Here is a 25,956-nt window from a genome sequence, read left to right as displayed (position 1 = left end):
TAGTACATCGAATCCTAACACTCCTGCATCTTTATTCAGCACACTCGTGAGGCCTGATTTCAAAAGCTCCAAGTAGAGTGGACAGTCCCTACAGATGTGGCTGCTAATGCACTGTGTAGAAACACAATGCATTTGAATGAGACAAAGCAATGTGTTAATGTGTTATTTGTATAAACTCTTTGTTCAGTGAGGGAGTAGGCTCTAAATGATATCATTTAAAAAGCAGACAGGGATGGCATAAAGCTATAGAATATAATCTTGCACGTGCTGTAATGCTACCACTTATCTGGAAGACAGGTCTGATGGATGCTCTAAGAGCAAACTTTCGAGCTCCTGGAAGGAAAAAAATTGCAATAATTATCCATAAAAGCTTAGTGGAAAATTTTCTTCCATTGGTTCTATTAAAAAGTAATTAGTGCCTGTGCAACTGCCAAGAATTGGCAATTAACACTGCTACATAGGAGAACACTGGCACTTAATCTGGTTAGTGTTCTCAAGGAACCCTCTAATGCACTAATGCTATCTGTCTATCCATCTATCTTAAGTACTTACATGGCCCCTATTACCATAATATATAGGCATTTTACAATCTTCAGTGCAGTTATTTTTACAGCACCCTGGTGAGGTCAGGAAATACAGTCAAACCAAGCGCACAGATGTTGAGCTGAGTTTAGGCTATAATGTTACACAGCATTTCATTTTAAAAAACCTTTGTCAGGAGGTATTTCCAGGTGCACTATACTTGTAATAAAACCTACAACTAGGTCAACCAAGGAAAAATAATTAACTTCAGGGTTTCATTTCATATATAAAATCAATTTCAGATGTTAAAATGTTTTTTAAATAGATTGTACTGCAGCCCAAGTTTAAAGCCTGGACCAGGGCTTGTTTTGGATGTTTGCTGCAACAATTCCCAAATCCCACCAAATGTAAAACTAATTCTCATTCAGCTATTGAAACAGCAAAGATGGTCTTTCTAGCATCTGAACAGATGCACATTAAATGGAAGGACAGCAACAGCTTAGCAAGAAAGTTGACAAATGGGCCATGAACATGTCAGACCTTTGACAATGATGCAACCCTCATCTAGAGGGATGACTAGAAGTTCTGAAAGAAACCATGTAAAAAAACAAACAGGTGAGATAAGAGACTGTGCATGGGCCTGCGTAAAGAACAAACAGCAGTACACTCAAATCAAAATTGTGCTAAATTGTTTTGCTTAAAAGCCCTAACCTAAAAACACATAAGCTACATGAAAATTAACACAAGACCAGTATCAACCTTTTTTTTCAGTTTCAACTGCTTACTTAGGCATAAATATGGCTACATGTAACCCACTGATTTGTCACCTCTAAATATAAAAAAAAAAAAAAAATCAAAGAAAATTCCCCATTCCTGTCTCTCCAAGTTGTAATGACCCTTTCAACACATGTGAAATGAAATTCACATTGTTGACTTTGGGTTTATGCTGCAACACAATTCAGGAATGAAAAACCTTTTGGAGTAGTAGCTAAACATCTTCCCTAATGGTTTATTATGCCGGAAGCTGTATTGCCTTTACAATAAGAAATAAAATGCTGACAATATCCAGTGAAAGAAACAAGGGAACATCAGACATAAAAGGAGTGTGCATTGTAAAAGATTCGTATCTACATTTTCAGTGTCCTTTTACTACATAAAAAGTACACTACAAGAAAGTTAAATGTGCCGTGGAAACACAGTAGAGTGCACTACATAGTTCACCTACAGGAAGAATTTCCTTTTTGCAATATGCTTACTTTTTTATGGATTTCAATTTACGATTTTAAAAAGCATCTACCCTAGTTCCTTGATGGCTTTCCTTAATTAAAATTCCAGTGAAAAAATGTAACCAGTCTGTTTTCACAGTACATATTATAATGAAGAGCAAACAAATTCCACTTTCTTTCTCTTTTTAAACTTTCTTCTGAAAGTGACCAAGATCATCCATAATTAGGGAATAAAAGATTCTCTGTGTTATAGTACCTTTAAAGGTGATTATTGATCAGGCTAACATGGTAAAATAAGTGCACATCCAAGAGCCTATTTTTTAATCAAAATAATGTAGATTAATTTTGAGCAGTGAGATAAAACAGGACTGAAATTTAAATCAGGAGATTTATATAAATTTAGACTACAGGAAATAAAATTGAATCTCACATCAATAGCACAAAATGCTGACTTAATAACATTATGCAATTCAGATCATTTAAAATTAATGTTTACAGTTACTTTAATCAACCGTAAGTAAAAATATTTCCATAGACTGATTAGACTCCACAGATCCTGAAATACCTTTGAAATACCTTTTAAATAGCGAGCTGCTTATACCTGACACCTTTGTGATCAGTACGCATTGCATGAGCGCTACAAGATCGTTCTGCAAAACAGATTCTGAGAACAGAGAATAATGAAAATACAAGGCTGAAATCTCTTGAAATAGTCACCTTTTTTGGTGGTATTTTCTCCTTTCATTCATATAGGTTTTGATAGCACTTCCACTGAAAACAGTTAACAGACAGACACATTATTACACCACTCCATGATTCAGTTAGTTAATTTCAGCTAGCTGTTGATTCATTTTGCATAAACTATGTCAGAACTTATCATTTTTAGTGCCCTCATTTCAGTCATGGATTTGGTTTTATATGTTGGTTTCATTATACATTATTAATTTTTTCTAAACCACTTAAATTAACGCAAATTTTGCATCCCTTTAGTGTACTTTCTACCAAAGTCTAAAGCTTAAAAATTAAGGTAAAAATTAGGGTCACTGGGTCAAAACTGTCCGTACAATTTTAGCTGGAGTTCCTAGCATATATATGTCATGGCCCAAACTTGGATTGCACAGTACTTTCAACATAAGTCCCACCTGACTGAATAGAAAAGGTCAAGCTGGCCTGAGACTAGACCAATTTCATTTGGTGAAAGAGCCCTGGAATACTGTACTAGAAGGTACAAAAGCAACAAAGACTTTAAAAAAATAAAAAAGGAGTAAAAAAAAAGAAAAGGGGGGGGGGGGGGGGGGGGGGGGGGGAGTCCAGTAACTAATATAATAAGTGAGTTTTAGTCCAGTAGCTAATATAATAAGTGAGTTTTAGAAATACCCTGATTCTATCCCTGCCTCTGCCACACATTGCTGATCTGTAGGAAATCACTGCCATCAAAATCGCACCTACCTTGCAAATGTGTATTCCTTATTTTCCAACCAAAAATACTCATATCTGATTTGCCAAAGATAAACCTATTAGAGCCGAAGTCAGTGGAGCTATGAAGTTCTTAATAAACTGAAAACCGAGGTTTCTACTGTTTTGCATGTGGCACCCTCCAGTCTTGTATCTGTGAACTGGAGATAATACCCTCCTAAATGTATTATGAAATAATATGAAAGTAAATTCATTAAACATTTATGAGACTTTCCAGGACCACAGTGATGTTGATCACAGAAAAACCCAATAGGAAATTCTCCATTCAGAAAAAAAGCTCTGAACATCATGCTATGTATAAGCCACAGGCTACCACACGGAATAATTGTAACATAGTATCACACAGCTAACTACATAGCAAGCATGAACCATCACAAAACACTCCAAGCAAGGCAGTCCCACGTAAGACAGCTATAGGAATGCAACTGAAAACTTCATCAAAACCAGTAAAGAAATATTTTTTTAAATACACACCCTAAGTTTATGTTGCATTGCGTAATTTAAAAACAAACCAAAATAGAGGGAAAGATCAACTCCATCATCCGGCACTATAGTGATAGCTGAGTCATGTAGATCACTGTAAGACCATTGGTATGTGAAGAAACAAGGTAACTGAAAGCCATGACATGAAGGATCTGAGAGAGCGATGGACCTTTTACTAGGCGGTTTCACACATTTACTGATGAAGGTGGAAGAGAGTCCAAGATCCTGGAAGCCTGTTCACTCAGCACTCTGAAGAAAAGGGACCTCCGCCACAGATTCTGCACAAAACTCTTAAACTTAGCATCTTCTTCCCAGAGCCCTCAAACACACGCATCTCTGGTCACAGCCTTATCATCGTATCAGTCTTTCATTTAGAGTCATTTTCCCATCCCCCTCTGCCACCCTGTCCTTATGCAAAGGTACACTGTACATGCAGTTTATGTGTACAGCAGCATCCTCACCCCAGTTTACCCTCAAGCTGCTGTTCAACCTCCTTTCATTTCAGGTATGCATCTCTCTTCCAAGTTAGCTCAGCGGAGAGGCACGGTTTACTCAGGGTAGGAGGGAAAAAATTAAAATAAAATCCCTCCTTAATTACAAACTGGAGTCCTGGACTCAGACTTGTTATAGCAGCTCAGAGGAAGCATTTACATCCCCTGGTCATGTCATACAGGCTTCCATGGTAAAAAAAACCTATACTCTAGCAAAGGCTAGGTTCTTTGGCTAGAGTACAGAAAGGAAGGGGGAAAAAAGCTTTCAAGCATGAAGATGACAAGCATCAGAACAATGAAGTTTTCCCATGTTTACTGCTCTAAGTAGATCAACCACTTAGACTAAAATAAAGGTTTCTTAACTAATAATACCCACATGATGTAGAACTCAGCACTGAGAATTTCTGTCTGAACTGTTTGGTTTCAAAAGTTACAAACAACTGAAGATGGTATTTTATAATGGGAAGCACCTGGCAAGATAGTAATGTATTACAATGTCTGTAACATTGTGTTTGTCTGCAAAGCAAAACAAAGCAAAAATAAAAAAAAAAAAACAAAACTAAGTAAACTCTTCAGAATGGTATTTTATGCCCTTGAAAATGTGCCATTTTGGGCAGTGCTCCTTTGACACTAATATACAGCACGCTGTAGCAAATGAGTCCTTCAGACATTATTTAACTTCACTGATAAAAGCAGCTTTATAACAACATGCAAAGACAAATGCTTTATGTCACCCCCTCACAGAAGAACATCACTTAAATTGCTATCTCAATGTAACATTTCCCAGAGCCTGAAAAACCTTACCAGAAGTCTACTGACTGGGGACAGGGGAGGGGAAAAAAATCTACTAGAAAGGACACTCTAGTTCCAACAGGGTGTTACCCTTTGGTCATGGTACCAACATGGAACCTAACACTCAAGGAAGACAGGAACATGGAGAAAGTTCACCTCCCTGCTGAGAGAATTAAAGGGTTGGCACAAGACAAGCCAGGCCAGAACACCTAACGGTAGTTAAACAGAAGCATCACTTTCTCTTAGAACAAGAGCAGAATTTAAGGGATGTAAATAGCCTTCATTTCCTGTAAGACATAGTAAAAGAAGAGGAAAAACTATTTTGAAATATGCTTTTGGAAAATACTCACAGTCTGAGAAAACAAGCAGAGAGAAAGCAGAACTCCAATGTTTGCTTTCTTAATCAAGCACAACACAAAAACACTATGATGTTCTAAAATCCCAAGAACAAAATATTAACAACAAAAATCTCCAAAGAAATAAAACCATGCATAAATCTGTAAATAACAACAGGAGACTATCACTGTGGGAAAGTCACAGTGAACAGGAACCTGCGTGGAGGAAGCAGGACAGTAAGTAGTATTGCAAGCCTGGACTTCAGGAGACCTAACTTCAAGGATCTTCAAGGTTCTGCTGCTCTGGAGGGTAGGGGGTTCCAAGAGAGCTGGCTAATATCCAAGCATCACTTCCTCCAAGCTCAACATTGGTGTGTCCCTATCAGCAAGAAATCAAGCAAAGGGGGCAGGAGGCCTGCATGGATGAGCAAGGAGCTGCTGGCAAAACTCAAACAGAAGGAAGTTAGCAGAATATGGAAAAAGAGACAGGCCACTTGGGAGGAATACAGGAACATTGTCAGTACATGCAGGGACATGACGAGGAAGGCATCTATTTAAAATTAGATCTCACAAGGGAGGTCAAGGACAACAAGAAGGGCTTCTTCAAGTACATCACCAGGAAAAGGATGACAAGGGAAAAAGTGGGCCCACTGCTGAATGAGGTGGGTGCCCTGGTGATGAAGGACACAGAGAAGGTGGAGTTACTGAATGGTCTTTTTGCTTCAGTCTTTACTGCCAAGGCCAGACCTCCAGTTTTCCAGACTCTGCAGGCCAGAGAGGAGGTCTGGAGAAAGGAGGAATTTCACTTGGTCAAGAAGGGCAGCGTTAGAAATCATCTAAGCAAACTAGACACCCACAGATCCATGGGCCTTGATGGGATGCACCCCCAAGTGCTGAGGGAACTGGCAGGTGTTATTCCAAGCCACTCCATCATCTTTGAAAGGTCATGGAGGACAGAAGAGGTGCCTGAGGTTGCCTTCAAAAAGGGCAAGAAGGAGGACCCAGGACACTACAGCCCAGTCAGCCTCACCTCCCACCTCCCACCCACCTGGAGGTCATTTCAAATCATGGGGAAGAAAATAAGGTTATCAGGAACAGACTATGGATTCACCAAGAGTAAATCATGCCTGACCAACGTGACAGCCTTCTGTGATGGAATGACTGGCTGGGTAGATGAGGGGAGAGCGGTGGATGTTGTCTGCCTTGACCTCAGCAAGGCTTCTCACAGTGTCTCCCATAACACCCTCATAGGTGAGCTCCGGCAGTGTGGGTTGGGTGAGTGGACAGGATGGTGGATTGAGAACTGGCTGAATGGCAGAACTTAGACCAGGGCTCCTCAAACTGTTTAACCAGGGGCCGGCGCGGATGCAGTGGCAGGCAGCCATCTGCGGCTGCTTGGTTTCGCCCCCCAACCCCCGGCGGGGGGGGATGGGGGGTGTCTGTAAATACCGGGGGCCGGATTGAGGACCCTGGGGGGGGTATCCAGCCCACGGGCCGTAGTTTGAGGACCCCTGGATTAGATAGCTGGGGGCCTGTAGCTCACAGTGTTCCCCAGGGGTCAGTGCTGGGTCCAGTCCTGTTCAACTCATTCACCAGTGACCTGGGTGAGGGGACAGAGCGCACCCTCAGCAAGCTGCTGATGATACAGAACCCGGAGGAGCGGCTGATGCACCAGAGGCTGCGCTGCCATTCGGGGAGACCTGGACAGGCTGGAGAGCTGGGGCAGAGGGACCTCATGGAGTTCAGCAAAGGCAAGTGCAGGGTCCTGCCCCTGGGGAGGGACAGCCCCAGGCACCAGCACAGGCTGGGGGTGACCTGCTGGAAGGCAGCTCTGTGCAGAAGGACCTGGGAGTGCTGGTGGGCAGCAAGTTGCCCATGGGCCAGCAGTGTGCCCTGGTGGCCAAGAAGGCCAATGGGATCCCGGGAGGCATTAGGAGCACCATTGCCAGCAGGTCAAGGGAGATGATCCCCCCCCCTCTACTCCGGCCTGCTGAGGATGAACCCGTAGTGCCGAGTCCAGTTCCAGGCTCCCCAGTTCGAGAGAGACAGGGAACTGCTGGAGAGGGCCCAGCAGAGGTTTACAAAGATGATGAGGGGACTGCAGCATCTCCCTTGTGAGGAAAGGCTGAGAGAGCCGGGCCTGTTTCGCCTGGAGAAGACTGAGAAGGGGACCTTATCAAATACAAATATCTCAAGAGCAAGTGTCAAGAGGATGGGGCCGGGCTCTTTCCAGTGGTGCCCAGTGACAGGGCAAGGGGCAATGGGCACAAACTGCAACAGGGGAAGTTCCACCTGAACCTTAATATGAGAAAGAACTTCTTGACCTTGAGGGTGACAGAGCACTGGAACAGGCTGCCCAGAGATGCTGTGGAGTCTCCATCTCTGAAGACTTTAAAAACCCATGAGGACAGGATTCTGTGCAACCTGCTCTAGGTGGACATGCTTTAGTAGGGGGTTGGACTAAATCATCTTGAGAGGTCCTTCCAACCCTGACCACTCTTCAATTCTGTGGCATATTTCTTCATGAACATAAGAGCTGCAATTTAAGGTGACTAAAAGAAAGCTTTCACAGGAGGTAGAATAAAAACAAGAATAGCAAGGATAAATTTTGGTGGAAATACCTGCTGAAGTTGTGTTCCTGACATTTCGGATTACCTTGCCAAACTGCACTGCCATTACTCTGACTCTGAAGACCAACATCAGTTTCTTTCATTTTGTGTCTTGCCTTTTTCAGATAATCTCTTTGCAGTCTCAAGTTCCGTCATTTCTATTATTGTAACAATAATTTAATAAGGCTATAGGTGTGTAACCTTTTGTTTCATAAAAATGTTTGGTAACTATTAGCCTCTCAACCTATCAGACCAACTAAACCTGCAGAATCTAATTCATTGTCCAGTAAACTACTCATTAACTGACATTTGCACTCCCCATCTCCTCCAGACTCAAGTACGTCCAGTAACACATTAATGGTAATGCACAAGTATTCCTGAAAGTGAAACCACGCACATCCTTCTCAGTAAGAGATTATGTCATTGCAGACTTTTCAGACCCTGTAGAAAGAGCAATAATAGAGACAGCCCTGCCTATAATTACAGTGGCTTAACAGTTTAAAAAAACGACAACAACAAAACAGAAACGGGTCTTGAATTTCAAAACAGGTGTTGACAGAATACAAGGAACTGATTAACAAGGTTAATTGAGAAGGTCATGAATCTGGATACAAAGAAGGATTGCAATGTATTGAAGCAAAAGTATGAAACCAATCAGAAGTATCATGGCCTTTCACTTTCAGAACTGATTTGGTGAGAAACTACCCCAAAGAACACACAGAAATATCAGTCCACCGAGACTTCAGGAAAATAAAGACTGCAGAGTAAAGAAGAATATATTGTTAAAGAGGTAATTAACAACCCAAATTAAGACTTTGCAACTGATATTAGCTAGTGAAAGATTCTTCTGATATGCTGAAGAAAAGTAAGGAATATGGTTGCCAGTATAAAGACAGGTGGCCCTCAAATTTTGACTTGTATTAACTTTCAGGAGTGCTGGTTTTACTACTCTAATTTTATTCCTACACTGAATATCAGTTATGACTATTCAAGTGCAAGATGGACAATGGAAATCAAACTCCAAACATCAGAGACAGAAATGAAAGCCCAGAAACTCAATGCGCCAAGGTGAGCAGCATGGGATGAGCTCAGCTGTGCTGCTCTGAAAATGCTGACACAGTTATCTCCAGGGCCAGTAGCAAGAATTTTTAACCTTGACAGTCAAGTGAGATACCAGGTGATGAAGAAAAAGTATTCACATTTAAATGGAAGGATGGCAGCTACAGCCTGATAAACCTAAAATGAAACCCCTTACCTTTGAAAATGCCTGTGAGAAAGAAAAAAAGATAGTAAATAAAATTGTCTAAACTACGATAATAAAACTATGTAAAAGCAGCCATACTGGATGAGATCAACCGCTATTTAGCCTATCATCTTGTCTCCAACAGTGTTCAAAAACAGATGCTCAAGAGCACAATGAGTAGTCTCCTTAAGCACTCTCCCAGTCTGCAGCCACCTGAAGCTCAGTGTTTTCCTGAGACAGGTGCTTCATTCTATATATTCAGCTGGCTTCTAGGCTTTTCTATGCATTTAGAGAGCTCCCTCTTATTAATTTTGGCCACTGGAATCTTCAAGTCATGGAAAAGCACATTTTCCATAATGTATAGTGACAATGCATTCCACAACTTAAATACATACTGTTTGAACAGCCAGATCCATGTAGACTGCTGATTAGTTTAGTTAACTGGTTTTCTAGATATGCAAAAATCAGTAGATTTTGGTCAGGAGGAAACAGCCATGAAACTCCTTAACGAGATGCTGGCTGAAAGCATACAATATTTTTATTAATTACCCTGTCACAAATGCTGTAAATGCTCTGAGGAAGTCTGCTGATCCAGCAAAGCTAGGAGACAATACACAGGGGATGAAGTAAATCTCACAGACACTTAGAAGTGGAATAGAATTCCCATTGGGCAATATCTGATACCATAACCATGAGGACAAACTAACTAGCTTTGTGCTACAGACTGAAGTTCACTAAAATTCACAAACCTGTGTGGAAAAGACCTTCTGTGTACAAGGTGATCATGACATGGCTGTCAGCTGCCAATCTGCCACCAAAATGGAAATGCAACTTCGGGATGTAGCAAAAGAGATAGTTCAAGTAAAGCTGAGGAACACTGTGCAAAGCTCTGGCTAAAGTTAACCTACAGTACTATACACACTTCTATGAAGATCAACTCAATCAAAGTAGAGACAGACAAGCTCTCTGTTTCATCAAAAGGAGAAAGAGTCTATCAAATTAATAAAAGGAGTAAGACTTTCTTTATTAATGCACAAACATTCAAGCACAGATAAAGGAAGAAATTTTCAAAAGCTACCTCTGCCAAGTGGCAACACTAGCAAATAAATCTTGGTTTAAAAAAAAAATTAAAAAACAAATTAAAAAGATTTCAAGTTGTTACATCAGTTGTTAGAAAATATTCCAATGGTAACAGTACCAAAAAAACCCAAAAAACAAAACAAAGCAAAACAAAAAAAAAAAACACCCCACAGAACAAATGGAGATAGATAAACTCAGAAAAAAACCTATGATCTGCCTCCAATAGAAAAGTCCTGGGTTTAGAGATATAGTTTGCTTTCTCCAGTCACCTATTCTTAAATGAAACACAGACCACCACATAGAAAGTCATGACATTTTAGATAATATCATAAGCTGAGTTTATGGCTGGAACGCCTTTTATTCCAATTTCATCATCCCTTTCCAACTAGGAAAAGTGTCAGTCAAAGTTTTTTTGTTCTACCATCTGCCTTCCTTCACCATCAGCATCCCTTCTTTTTCTTCCTTTCTTTTTCCTGTATTTTCTCCAGATTCTACATTCTGTATCAACAGTTCCAGCACCTGTGACATCTTGAGGTTTTACCAAGAATTAAAAAAAAAAAAACCCCACACACAAATAATTCTTAATCCTACTTTTTATAGTTATGACTTTCTTTACACCTGTAGTGAAAATTACCGAACTTGTACACTTGTACAAGGCAAGGATGAGCAGCAGAGGCCCCAAGAGCAGTCTGCAAATCAAGATGGTAACAGTGTTAACATTAATCCAGAATGTATTCCTTAGAGAGGGACACAAAACCTTTCTAAAAATGAAATTGTTGAATTGCTAAATTTAATGCAACACATTTTCCTTCTCACTTAGGAAAGCAGATTATTCACTTTCAAGATTTCTTCCCTGATAACGTACACGCTGCAATGACGCAGAGGACCACACTACTATCTCATCCTGCAAACACTTCTGCTTGTGAGTCTATACAGAGCTTTTACAGTTGCATTATCCCTCAGATGTAGTTCAGAAAACACTAAGGTAATTTGTTCCGCTTTGATGTCTCTAAGAAAATCATCCCTTCAGAGAAAACTCTTTCTATAGAGCTAGAAACAGAATGTGCCTCCTAAAAAAAAAAGGAGTCTGCCTTGTGTATTACCACTTCCACTAGAGGACATGCATGCATGAACTGAAAAAATTATGTAAAGCACATGTCTATGTAAAAGCAGGCAAGTTCTGTAAGTCATCTAGCCTCAACAATACAGTGCTCTGTGTAAGTTAATTTATCATACATATATTTTGCATCTCCAGTAAACGTTACACAAAAATCAGAAGCAGACAGAAATCAAAGGTAAGGGTACTGCTAAGGGAAAAAAAATTTGTGATAAACCTCCTCCTAACCTGTACTATCACCAAAATTTTAACAAAATTTTACTGTCACTACTTGGGGTTTTTTGCCTGTTGTTTGCTTTTTTTCCTGGATTAAACAGTTTCCATTCACAAAAGTATCATCTGTATTACACGGCAGTCTACAGTATGAAGCACATGAAGACTCCAAGAACATCTCCTTCATTGGAAAAAAAACTTAAAGCCACATATACTTGCTATTGCTCTATATTAAAAGAAACCAATATGCTGTCATCTTGTCCTCTACCATTACAGGCTCCCAAAGTCTAACACAAAGCTTTTCAATAAAAAATTATACTGAAGTGTTGCAAGACTATAGTTACTGTACAAAAAGCAAGAAAACAATGTAATCTGTTCAAGATAGACATTCAATTATCATAAAATCCACTTCATCAAGATTTAATTGCAGTATATTAGTATTTATGTAACAGATGACTTTGTTTCATTATGTACAAGAAACCATGCATAGAAGGAAGACATATCATATCTGTAATTTGCAGTGATAACAACAGTGTCTCATTCTTGATTAATACAATAAACTAAGAAATAATTGATGAATATGGGAAAAGTAGTCTGCCTGTAAAAAACATTGTAAAAAAAACCCCTGATTTTTAGAAAATTAAGGGTCAATAATGTTCAAATTCCCTCTGAGCCTTGCCATTCTTTCAAATGATAGCTATAAGAGAAAGAAAAATAATTTGAAAAGCTGTCACATAATAGCAGGACATTAATGCTATATAATGAGATGTCACTATCAGAACTGATGAAAACTAAAGAGAAGCATGCTTCACATTTACCAACTGAACCACAATATCTACAGAAATATAGATCTTTCCTTCGTTTCATAATAGGTTATTATTAACTACACCTGAGCGCATAACACAAAGTATCAAGTCAAGGTTGTTCACATTTTTACCAGAAAAAGAACTCATCTAGAGAGTTATTTATTAACTTTTTCTTTTAGTATTTTATTTTATGCCCTTGGTTGACTATTACCTGTTAAACATTCCATCTTAGAAATAATTTCTATTCTAAGCCAGATCTAAGTTTGCAGCAGACTACCAAACTGCAGAGAAAATAACTTGACATTGAATACTCCGCTGAAAGTATTATAAAAGTGGCCCCTATTTCTAAGGTGGTGTACACTGAATAAACTTTGACTTTGATAGAGCTGATTTATTTGTAAGAAACTTGAAGGACAGATTCATGATGCTAGACAAGTGTTCACCTTCTACAAATAGTATACAGCAGTCATTCATTAAGATTCAGTCCGGTTTTCTACTAGCATGATGCCTGTAGTAGTTACAATCTTGCAACAAATAGTCTGAAAAGATTGACTAGTGAACAGAATATTTTATAAGTCCTTTTAATGATTTTTAAGGTTTTAAAAGACATTTTTAGAAATTTTAAAAAGACATTTCCATCAGTTACCTAACATTAAATGTAAAACTCCTATGTATATCTAGCTTTAATCAATCTTAGACTGTAAGTCTTTGGTATGCAATGAACTTAAGCCTTAGATAAAAGAACTGGAACTGCATCATTGCAATTTATACACATTACTGTCTATACAAGTACTGAGGTTCAAAACTTCTCCTGAAAGGAAGAACATGAATCACATGAATCAGACACCAACTTCACACACACACACACACATCGAATCTCCAGAATGACTGGTACTATGTAAGGTCAACAGGCCTGTTAACAGAAGATAGCACAGCTCTATCAAAGTCAAATCAAGTTCATTCAGTGTATACCACCTCGGGAAGCGGGGGGGGGGGGGGGGGAAGTAAGTCAAGCCACTGTCCAATTCTATTAGTGTCTTCAGTTTCATTACATCCTTCAACCCTTCCTCAAAGAGAAACACATATATTTTTCATTGCATCATTTTTCTGTCTTGTTTCTGCTTCTATAATTTAAAGAAAGAAACAGAAACTGTGAAGTCTGTACTAAATGAAAATTTCTCACTACTCTGCAGTACATTTTTTTCTAGTTCAGCACCCTCAGTACCTGAAGTACTATGACTTTTTGTTGTACAACTCATCCATCCATTCATCCATCCATCCATCCATCCATCCATCCATCCATCCATCCATCCATCCATCCATCCATCCCTACTTTAAAGATTACTGTGTACCAACAGATTGGCTTGGGGGTTGGGGATTTTTTGTGCAGCTATATTGTCTCATACATCATTGTAGTACATTATAACTTCCACAACACTCATAAAGTCAATTTAAAGTCCCAACTTAGACAAACACCCTGATGGTTATACTGCATTGTATCAGCAAAGGCTCTGCTGTTAAGATTTAAGACAGCTGATGAAAAGAGTTAACTAAAGTGTTGTTTACAATCCAACCATTCTAATTCTATGAATTGTTTTTGACAGAATCAAATAACCACCATCTAAACAACAAGCACATGCAAACCAATTGTCAATATGTAACAACAAAAACTAACAATCACAACCTCCTCATTCTCCTCCTTCAACATAAACCTCCCAGCCTAGTCAAACAACAGTTTTCTGTAAGCCTTACAGATTCACCATACCACCTGCACAGTATGCTTGTATAGTTTCGTAGTCAACAAATTATGCAAACTACCAGACACTGTGTCCATACACAGGATACTTCTTTATCCAAGTGCCACAGCTTTACTGAACCTTAAAATCACCTCATAAAATAACCTATAAGCAATGAAACTCAAATAAGCCTAGACTGTACCACTCCAATTATCACAGATAAAACTCAGCAGCACCAGCAGAGACCACCTGCTGTCACAAACTTAGCCAATTCAAACAGTCTCTGCAATCATCAGTAAAAACACCTAAATAAGGTACACTCTAGCTGGTAACTGAAAATCATTTACTTAAGAGAGCAGCACTGTAGTATTTTGAGAAAAGATGCAGTAAATTTTAAGTATTTTGGATGCTGAACTGGAAAAGCTGGAAAACAATGTTACCTTAAACTATCATGGACATTAAATGAAAAGCTTTTGCTTGTAATAACAACCCAGATAACTTTGAAATCCAAAGAGCACCGTTTTCAGTTGCTATACCAGATTGGAAATTGAGCTGGGGAAAAAAAAAATAATAACAATGCTTCCAGATCCTACACAGGAGGATCTCCTATTAGCATGCAAAAGATGCATAAGGAGAACAATTGTGTTACTAAGATGAATGCCAGCGTCACATGAAATTCTTAAGAGCAATCTTAAAGCTTTGATGTTGACTTTCCTGAGTCAACATTCAAGAATGGAGAAACAAGCACTCTCATGTTTAACAACTCAAATTGTGTTTTGATAGCCACTAACAGTGAGATAGATGAAGTTGCAGAAGCACCAGAAACTTTCAGTTTAGGAGGGAAAAGAAGAAAAGGGCTGCAGCTCTGCAGTGGTTGGAGCAGAGAGGTGAAATAATCACAATTCACCAAGTTAATTTGACTTATTACTTTGGGGTTTCCTGGACAACGCCATTTGGAGGTGGGGAAAAGGATACATTGTCGTTTCATGGAGAGATATTACAGAGAAGCGGCATTCCCATAAAAGCAGAAGGAGCTGCAGCCCTCCCTTCCCATCATCACTGTCTAATGTCATATACATGCCCCATCGGCGGCTGCACTCACTTACAAACACCAGCTCCAAACCCTTGGTTTTCTTGGCGTCTGTTATATTCATATAGGGAGTCACGCTGCAAATCTATTTTTCATGCTTCTGTCTGGAAGTCAGTAAAAATCCAGATTCAGATCGCAGGCAGTGAGAAGTCCACAACCATTTATTACTGCAACTTTCATGAAAAAGTAAAGAATGTGTTTTTCAAGTAATTTAAAACTTTCAGATAAAGAAATATTTATTGAGGGAAGCTAGCTACTGTTTGTAACATGGCACTGTTACAGAACATGTATCTGATGTTTTGACATCATGTCTGGAGTATCGTGTGCAGTTCTGGGCTCCCCAGTAAAAGACAGGTATGAAAATACTGGAGCTAGTCCAGCAAAAGGTTGGGAGGATGACTAAGGAATTGGAGCATCTGTAATATAAGGAGCAACTGAGAGAATTAGGATTGTTTAGACTAGAGAAGAGAAGGCTCAGGGGAATCTTATCCCAGTGTGTATAAGTACTTCATTGGAAGGAGTAAGAAGATGAACCCAGACTCTTCTCAGTGGTGCTAAAGGAAAGGACAACACGCACAAACTGAAATACAGGAAATTCTACTTACACACAAGATAAAATGTTTTTACCATAGGAGTGATTCAGCACTGGAAGAGGTAGTCCAAAAAGGCTGTGGAGTCACCATCCTCCAAGATATTCAAGAACAACATCCTAAGCAACCTGCTTTAGTTGACTCCTGAATGGACTGGACAATTTCCAGGCGTCCTTTTCAACCTCAACCAGTCTGTGATTCTATATATAAATAGATTTTTTCCAATTATTTGTCCAGTAACTACTGAACGGTCAGTAGTTAATTCACCTGGACAACTACTCTCTCATCAGCATGTGTCCTTATAAGAATTCAGAGAACTACCATGAAAAAAATTGGTCTTTTTGCCCGGTTTTAACAAAGCAGCAAGAAAAAGCAGAAGGCACGTCGCAAGAAAAAAAGAATTTCAATGACAAAGCATGCAAAGAAAGAATTATACTTGGTTTTTGTTACACTGCAGTAAAGAAATAACATACTGACCTTGAATTTTCATATTTTCCCATTTATTTTATACAGCGAACACATGATATAAACCAATAAATTATAACAGATAAGCAAGCCGAAACCATTCTTTTGTTAACGTTTTCAGTTTTTTCTGAAAATCTGTACTTTTTGGGCCACGTAAGATGGCTGATTTAACATAGTGCCATTTCCAGTAAAGTGCAAAATGTTATTAGATACCAAAATTTTGAATATTTTAAGCACTTACCTCATTTTTGCAGTTGAATGTAAAGCCCAAACCTATTTTTTGGTTACCCATGCAGATGGACTCACTTTAAATAAAATAAACTTCTCCCACTATTTTCAGAAGTATTAAACCATCTTCTCTTACTTAAAACACAAATTATGACAGTGCAAGTAAGGATGTCTTACTCTGCTTCCACCTTGAAGCTGTTCACATGAAAGAAGTGTAAACAGATCACAATAAATAGAAGACCATAATATCATCATCAGTGAAAGACTAACACATCCCAAAAGATATAAAGATAAAAAACCAAAAGGTGTTTTAAAATTGCAGGATTTTTCAGATTACTGAGGAATAATCTATAACAAAATCTGGAAATGATTCAATATCATTGCTCTCAGTCTTCATAATGCAATATGGCATACACCGCACGGAACAATGGATGAGTTCGTTAACCCTTAAAGACATATGAACATACTATAATCTTTGCAAAGGCAAAACCGATAGTATTACTCCTGTTTGGAAGCAATTGCTCCCATCATCTGCAGCATAGTAATTTTAAACCAAACCAGAATACCAGTGGCTCAGCCACCAAGCCCTCCCAGCCCAGTCATGCAGCACACACACACACGACCTGACACAGGGAAGCTGTAGTGAGAGATCTGCTAGAGGATTTTCTCAGCCCTTCCACAGCAAAAGCAGGCTCTGTTTTTCTTCTGCCTCCGAGGACAGTAAGAAAGGATATTCTGAAGCACTGCAGGTAACTGCAGCAAGAATGACCAGAGTCAGTGATGTACAGGGTTGGATATGAGCTCTTGGAGGAGGAGGTATGTATAGGCTGCCCTTATCATACATTCATGGCTAACATACTGAAACTTCAGTAAATCAGGTAATATGCACCCTACAGTGAGATTTGAGTGAAATGCTACTTCAAGACCTTTATCTGAAGGAAACAACGCACACTAGTCATTACTCTACTAGTCTACACATCTACTAAAAAACCCAAACACAACAAACCACAAAAAACAACAAAAACACCAAACCAAAACAGAAAGCACAACTACTAGCAGAATAAAGCAGAATAAAACAAAGCCCTACCTATGTACAGGTAACTAAACTAATGTTAATCTGCATGGCTGACTGTCAGTCACAGCTTATGTTGCAAGGACAGCAGTCCATATGCAAAACAGACTCCCTCACCCTGTCTGCCTCAAGGCAAAAACCTCTACTGAAGCAAAACAGGGACACCTAAGCAGGACATACATGAGCTACCTGTGAGGTCACTCACCATTCAGTTCATCTGCCTTTTAAAGAACAGGTGTAATACACAGAGAAGACTATAAGCCACCAATATTTTGCAGCTCTAAAAGAAACGAAAAGTAGAAGAAGATGGTGATGCTTTTCACGAAGGTGTTGTAAAACAGGCACTGTGGGAAAGTGCTTTTAACTCAGGGACAGTATTTGCACCTCTCCCACACTTCCCCCCAAAGGAGTATTAATTATTTGTGTACAAATCAACTGTGAGTAGTTACTTGGCTGGAAGTTTCTGACTGGAAGTGGGAAGACTTTCCAGAACTTTGTCCAATGTGAGCAATGGGAAAAGAAGCATTATTTCATTTCCAGAGGAAACTGGCAAAAATCTGCAAAATTTTAATGACAGTGCTCAACCAAATCATTGTTTTTCTATGATGCATTCATACATATACATGGCAGCAACCAATTCCTCAGAATTCTGAAACTTTAATAAAAATGCTGCCACCCAAAACTAACTTCTGCCACCCTAAGGTTTACTTTTGTTTCTACTGAAGTCCATGGTAAAATCTGAATGCAACATAGTGAAGTTCATGCCTCACTACTTTTGTTCTCTGTATCACCATCAGTAGTGCATAGATTGTGTGAAGTTCAAATTTTAGCACAAAGATAAGTATTTTCACTGTGGTACTGTTTTTATTTGAAAACTGAATTTATATATGCTCTATTTAGCTCACGGTTGCACAATACACATTACTATCAGGAGCTGAGTATTGCATAAAAGGAATGAAGAATCTGACATGAGTGTTTATAAAAACCAAATAGGTAGCATAAATTGACAGTATGCTTCCCTCTGTCAAGCCTCTTGACATTAACAAGCAATGCTCTATAGGTACACTAGTTATTCTTTTCATTGTGTTACACAATACAATTACTAACTCTTCATAGCTCTGGTTACAAATCAAATGTGAAGCAAACTTATCTTGTCATATATCAGCATTTAAAATGTTCCTGACAACCTTCACACAGGGGGATTTTTTTTAAGATTCACAGGTACCTTTCAGCTCTATTAGCTTTATTGATGCTACTGGCATAAGAATTTTATCTTAATACATTCGCACTTTTTTGTTGTGTATAAATGTATAAACACTTCATAGACCACAAGAAATAAAAGGAAAGGAAAATTATGATTCAGTTACATGCAATGACTATTTACGGCCCTGTTAGGACCCCTGGGCAGACCACAGTAAAGGTGCTGTGCAGTGCTTCTCTTACATAATGAATCACACTCTGCACTTACAATAAACATCCAGGTACAGTTCATGATTGATTGCATTTTTCACTAAGGAGTGCAATAAGAAATCAGAAAAAAAGTTTGCTGCTGCACAGATTAGCAAGTTTTGAAATGGGCAATGCCATTAGTCCCATAACACCTTGGTGCTGGTGCCTGAACTGGACCACAACCCCAGCTACAGCAATAAATATTAAAAAAAACCTTCAGTACCTCCCGCATCTCACTGACCAGACCTGCACATACAGAGAGTATATCCGTCCACAGAAGCAGGACTGTAAGAGGAACACTGTTAAGAGGGCCAGCATCCAGAATCCACATGTAAGGACATCTGCATTTACTGGATTTCTAACAGTAGGAACATATAGGCTCAAACACCTCTTCCTTCAACTGTCACTATCTAGCAAAAGGAGCAGTGAGACCTTAGTATCTGGAGAAAGCCCAGAAGGAGAAGAGGAAGAGATAAGCAAGAGAAGAAGGAACAAATTGAAATGTTTTTCTATTGTTCTACCTACCTTTAGATTTCTACTCAGTATATTCTATATCTATGCTATAATACCTCCCCCCCTCACCTTCATGCAGCAATATGAACTCAAAACATTTTTTGTATTGATGTTTGTACTGCTGCCTGCACATCAGAGATACTGATACATGATCGATTGTTGCTCCTCTAATCCTCTTGGTGGATAAAACCTGCAGCTTCCTAGTTTCTGTATTAACAGGCAAGAACCTGAAGTGCCTTCCTGCCATCTGGATCGTTGTTAGCTGAACACAAAAAACAGAAACAGAATGGAAAACATCAGTGTTAAAATTGTAATATGCTTCTGCATATTCCGGCCTGATCCAGAAATGAAGACCACAGAATACATGACCACTTAAAAGAATGATGACCAGCCTGGTTATGGAATCAAGTCATCTACCCCATAACAAACTCTGTCATGGTGTTTGAGAGGAGGAGGGTTGGCATCTAGTTCTTCCATCACCACTTAGAAAACATTATTTGTTAAGTCATGTCATGCCCAAATTTTATAGATCACATCTTTACGGAAAATAAACACATCAGTTAGATGAGGGAGGATTATTCACTCATTCTGTCAGCAAGACATTTTTGGAGGATTTAAAGCAGAGGAGGTAGAGTCAGGAAGACTGGAAATTTACTGATGCATGTGCAATGCCTATGAGGGCTTCTGTTTCTCCTGCACCTCCATTTTGGATTATTCTAAACATTGGCAATAGCTACACAGCTGCTTCCTTTTGATAAATTGTTGAAGCGTATTTAGCCAATTAAAAGCTATGCAAATGTTTCACACATAACTTCCAGGAATTTGTTCTGCATGAGGAATTTTTATTATGACAAAAAGTATTTATCAAATGATTTAGTTAAGTATTTCCTTAATGTAAACAAGTGCAAGGCTACAGAAATGCGCAACATTATCATAAAATGTGAAAGCAGGAAAGTCTTAAAAATTATAGTATCATTATTAAGATGATACAGATCTCTGTGCCCTGCTGTCCACAGGTGTGCATGCACACCCCCTACAATCCCTTCTGAAGTCGTCAGAGAATTACAGCTACATCATGTATTTTACATTCAAAATAGTTTATTCAGCACTCATATTCTAGCTTCCAGCAGTGTTCATCACCTCATTATTTGGGTACCAGACAGATAAGTATCATCTGCCAAGAAAAACTTCATAATAACTATCTTTCTAGACAGACTCCAGAGAAAAAGGTCTTTTATCCAACCCTCTGGAGGAGAACCAAGTTTAAGCTTCACCAACTGAATTCTGAAATAGCCTGGACTAAAGGAATAGTCAGTGTTACTCAATCCTCTGGCATCCCTTTGATTTTTCTTTGGAATATTCATCAAGTAATACCCACTCAATCCACTTTAAATCCTTTAATTTCTTCCAGCACAAAACCACATCCCACTGTTGCTACACATCCACGTGGTGTTTACTTTTTAGCATGGTGACAAAAGCAGCCAAGTCTCTCCTAAATTAACTGTACCCTAGAGAAGACTAGCCATACATCATCTCAGACTCTGAGCTTAGCACCACTCCATCCTAATATGTCTCCCAGTCACTCCCTTCCTCCATCCTTAGTCTTGTGTGGTTAACTTCGCCTAAGTAGAACAGAGCAATAAAAAAGGGATAAAAAAAGGGACTGATGTTCCACTTCTGAGACAGTAACTCCTAACACATACTTGTAATCCACATGATTTAGTCATGTGTTTTTACAGAAAATTGGTAAGCTTCATGGTTTCTGCATCTGGATTTACCACCCCATCCTCACGCCACTCCTCCCTTCCCCCCCGCCTTTAAAAACAAAAAATGTTAAAGCATCAATTACAAAAAGCTTTGGAACAAAGGGCAGATGCAAATACATTAATGCAAGTAAACTACAACAAGCTAAATGTAGTAAAACGTACAAGGCTTGTACAGCCATACATGGAACAGTTCACTTTTGAAGCAATGAAATTACCTTTCAATTTGAAAGTACTCTGAATATAAAAACTTACAAAAGAAGACTGTAAAACACTAGGAGAGGCCATCCAGTCTATCCCAATACCTAAAGCGTTACATTAAGTATAATCTAATAAATAATTAAATAGTTTATATTTAAGGGACAAATAGGTAGACAAATAGAAAAGTGTTCTACAAATGCTGTATTTTCAATATCAGAACTAAATATTATTGTACCTGCACACAAAAAAGCCCTCACACCCTACCACTGTAGCACAATTTAAGTCTTTTTTTACATAAGAGTAATAAAAAGAATGAAAAAAAGAATTTTTTCAGAATACTATATTCCTAATCAATAAAAAGGAATAAAAAAGGAATGAATGTCAGAAAAGGAAGGTTGTAGCAAGCACAACAGTTGGACTGCAGCCAGCAATTGCCCAGTGGAAAAAAAAGGGTAGCCAAAACATTTCCAGAATAGAATTTGTAGTGAAAATGGAAAGTGGGAACTTAAATTCTCTAGTACATCACTTTGGCTGGTCCTACAGTTAAGGAAGCACGAAGGAAGCACAGATACACTACAGACCAACTTCCTTGGTCTGCTTTAATGAAAGATCCGTCAATGTTTTCTAACATCTACAAACAACCTATGAAAGAGACTGCTTATTAGCTTATAACATCATCAATCCACTTTCACATAAAAAGGTACATGTTGTAGATGCATCAATAGCCCTTGTACAGATTTAGTCCATTCTACAAAAGGCAGACAACTGAAGGCACTCAGATGGCAAACTTCTGTGGACTCTTCAAAATAAATGTCATACAAAGTGTATTTACCACATAATAATAATACTGCAAGAAAGCAAGATATGCAACCCTTGCTTGTCAGAGTATCAGAGCTACCACCTTTGAAAGAAATCTATACAGAAAAGCATTACTCAAAAGCTCACGTGTGGTTACAAACAAGATTTAACTATCCTTTTTATAAAAATACTTTTTCTCAGAACAGACGTTCTTCCTCTAAAACCTTTTTACATTTCCCTCTACTTGGGAAAAGGAGTTCCACACAAGCCATTTCCCCATCAAGCAGAGGTATATCCAGCTCTCTTTCACAGATGCAGTCAACCAGAACAGACAAGTTTGCTTAGATAAAACATGCACAGCAAATGATGACATACGACCTCCACCTACAGTGATCTTGTTTGCTCACTAGAGGAAAGCTAGGACTTATTATGTGCAGAAAATGATTTACATTCATGGGACAGATCACAGTACATTCTCTCCAGGTCCTGAAAATGTGCTTCTGCAGCAACAGAAGCCACTTTGCTCTCAGTCTCTAAAACATTGAAATATGTGCCCTACAAACAATGTTTATTTCCACTTCAAAACATCTCAAAAAATTACAAACCACAGACAGCAGCACGTTAAGGAAAAGAAAAACTATAGATATATTTTTAAAAAAGGAGAAATCTGGAACTGTGGTTGAGAAAGAGATCTTAACAGCTGTGATTAGTGAACCGTGCGTTTATACATCTTTCAACATCACAGGAACCACTGGGTGAATTTCACTCTGCCTCAGTTGGCAGAAGTCTGTTGCGTTAAACTTGTTGACAATGTTGTTTAAAAAGAAAACTAGTATTTGACGGCAAAAAAAACCCCAGCGTGTCATAAATGTCAAATGCAGGATTATAGAGCAAAGCACAGATATTCTGGACTTGAATTTCGGTGCATAATCCAACCATCTGTCGACCAGTTGTGCAGCAAAATCAAGATAACGTGGAAATCTCCAAAAGGACAGCCAAATTCTCTTCCTTCAGCTACAGCATTTCCCCGTTTATGAACACGCCCGCGGTAATCGCACTCTGCCTGCAGATTAACCTAGGGGAGATGACACCCGCCACCGGCAAAAGGAAGATTGCAAAGGCAATCCTGCCAGATAGGCAAGATAAACAGGGCGCTCTGCTCCCGCTGAAGCAGCCTGCAGAGGCAGAAGCGGACTTCGCCGCGCCGGTACGGTCGAGCCGGGCAGGGACCGGGGGCTCCGGGATTCCGGGATTCCCCAGCCCTCAGCGGCCGAGAGATCCGAGGCAGGCTGCTGCCCGGCGGGGAATACGGGGCTGCACCGTGCGGCCGAAAACTTAAACCCGCTGGAGCGGGGAGCGGAGCCGCTCCTGACGCCTCTCCCACCGTCGGGACGCCGGCCCGGCGCAGCCCCGTATCGGGCAGGGCTGCGGGTCCCGCAGCTCCCCCACACACCCTCCTGGCCCAGCGGGGACCCCGCAGGATAGGCAGCACGGCCTCCCGGGGAACAAAAAACAAACACAAAAAACACTCCGCGGGGTGCGCCGAGCCGGGAAGTCCCCGGGAAAAGCTGCCTCGCAGCCGAGGGGCGCACGGCCAGCCAAGGGGGCGCACCGCACCCGGGACACGGGTCTCCAGCTGCGCTGCCCCGTCGCGTTCCGGATCGCCGGGCGGCCGCAGAGGGGCACAGCTGCCCGCCCCGGGGCACGGCTGGGGCCGCCCCGCGCCCGGCCTGGACACCAGTTGCTCGACCCGCGGTGAAGAAGTGGTGAAAAGAGCCCGGGGACGGCAGCGGAGCCCCGGCTGCGCGGGGCCCCCGACCCACGGGCGAGAGGTGCTCGCCCCCCACGGGGCAGGCCGGGGGTCCGCCCGCGCAGCCCTCTGCTTCTCACCTCCTTAAGTTCCTTGGCCACGTCTTTCAGGTCCCCCAGGACTAATTCCAGATCTTCCACGATGATCTTGATCTGCTCCTTCACCTTGGCTTTGGAGGCTGCCGGCGGCCCCTCGGACGGCGACGAGGAGGAGGATGCGGTCCCCTTGGACTGGGCGGACATCCTTCGGGGCAGCCCGGCGCGGCCAGGGGGGCACGTAGGTCAGGTTAGCGCGGCGGCCGCCGGCCGCCCGACCCCGTCCCTCCGGCTCCCCTAGCTGCCGCAGCCGCTGCCGCCGCCGCCGCCTGCCCGCCCGCGCATCCCGCGCCGGGGGCGCCGAGCCGCGCCGCGCTCCGCCGGGCGGCCGCGCTGTGCAGCTGCCATCGGCTCCCGGGAGCGGCGCGGGGGCCCGGCTGCAGCCCGCCGTGCGCCGCGCCTGCGCCTCGCCCCGCCCGCTCCGGCTCCGGCTCCGGCTCCGGCTCCGGCTCCGGCTCCAGCCAGGCAGAGGGGCCGGGGGGAGGAGCACCCGCCGCCCGCTGCATCGCCCCCGCCCGCGCGCCCCGGGGGGCGGGGGAGGCAGGGCGACTGCTCCGGAAGAGTCGCTGTGCCCCCGGTGCCTGGCCGGGGGCCCGCGGGGGCGAGGGAGCGGCGCTGCAGCATCCCGGGGCCCCCGCCCTGGTCCCCGGGCACGGGGGCTGGTGAAACCAGCACCGCCGGAGGAAATATTTACTCGCCAGAACAACCCCCAGGAAAGGGGGCACTTTTTCGTGGCAGGCTCATGGCAAAATCCCTGTCGAAGGAGACAACAGCAGTCCTCGTTTCTGGTGAAAAGGTCGTAACTGGGAGGTGACACACACACCTCTGCACTGCAAAGTAACAGTTCTGGCCGCGCTGGGGTGCACCACGCTCCCTGGGGACTTTGCTGCTGTGGGAAGGGTGGTGCCTTGTGAATGCCACCGAGCCGGTAAAAGACACTTGCGTGCCTGCCCGCCACCATGTACTGAGCAAACACAGGGGGATCGGTAGACAGACCCTGTTCTGGCTGGGAAGTAACTGCTGTGCATCTCATCAGACAACGCATGTTAGCCAGAGTAGCTTCTATGAATCTGGTACCCGGCTCCTTGAGGTGGAGGCCAGCACTGCTTTTCAACACAGACTTCCCGTAGAGTTACTCAGAGATCGATCTGTGAGGCCAAAGAGATTGCTAGGTACCACTCACCTCTGGTGGTGTTCCGTCTCACTGCAAAAAGGTGGCACGTTCAGGTAAAAGGAATTGGTCTAGTTATTTCTGTCACCCCACTAGGTATGAACAGCAAAGAGAGGGCACGCAGCCAAGCCCACTTCGAGGATCACCCTGTAGAGCTGCAACTTTGATGCTGCAAATGCTGCTCAGAGTTTCGGCAGCCTGAGATGTTTTAACCTAGCTAAAGCAGGAGGGGAAAAGCAGAAACCTTGCCCAGAGCGATGTGTCTGCGCATGGTAACAATCTCAGCTGGTGACAAACAGTGCATCTCTGGGAAGGCTGTGGGACTGGGGCACACACAGACAGGGGCTGAGACCACCTTTTACTGGCATGGGTTTGGTGTAACTACCTTTCTACATATGAGTGCTATAAAGTGTTTGGCTGAAATCATTTGCTAGTGGGCATATATTGTAGTATTTTTTTCCTTCAATTATTTCACAGACCTTTTAAACAACTTCAAGGAGGCCATGTTCAAGAAGAGCCCATGTCTTTCCTCTTGGCTTTCCTCAAGCCTCATGGTAGATTTTTTTCAGGTTACCAAAGCAA

The 25,956-nt window shown here is 41.4% G+C and overlaps 1 protein-coding gene across 1 annotated transcript in view; it reads right to left on the bottom strand.

Annotated features, from left to right (window-relative positions):
* The window catches only part of PRR16 (proline rich 16), a 165,608-nt gene extending 140,952 nt beyond the window's left edge, over positions 1-24,656 (bottom strand). The window contains 1 exon segment of the mRNA XM_040580857.1: positions 24,189-24,656. Coding sequence (XP_040436791.1) covers positions 24,189-24,350 — 162 coding nt within the window. The 5' untranslated portion in view covers positions 24,351-24,656.
* Between the last annotated feature and the right edge of the window lie 1,300 nt (positions 24,657-25,956).

The sequence above is a fragment of the Falco naumanni genome, chromosome Z (genome assembly GCF_017639655.2).
Source record: "Falco naumanni isolate bFalNau1 chromosome Z, bFalNau1.pat, whole genome shotgun sequence".
NCBI classification, from domain to species: domain Eukaryota; kingdom Metazoa; phylum Chordata; class Aves; order Falconiformes; family Falconidae; genus Falco; species Falco naumanni.
The sequence above is the reverse complement of the archived record's forward strand: the minus strand, read 5'-3'. Positions and strand labels throughout refer to the sequence as shown.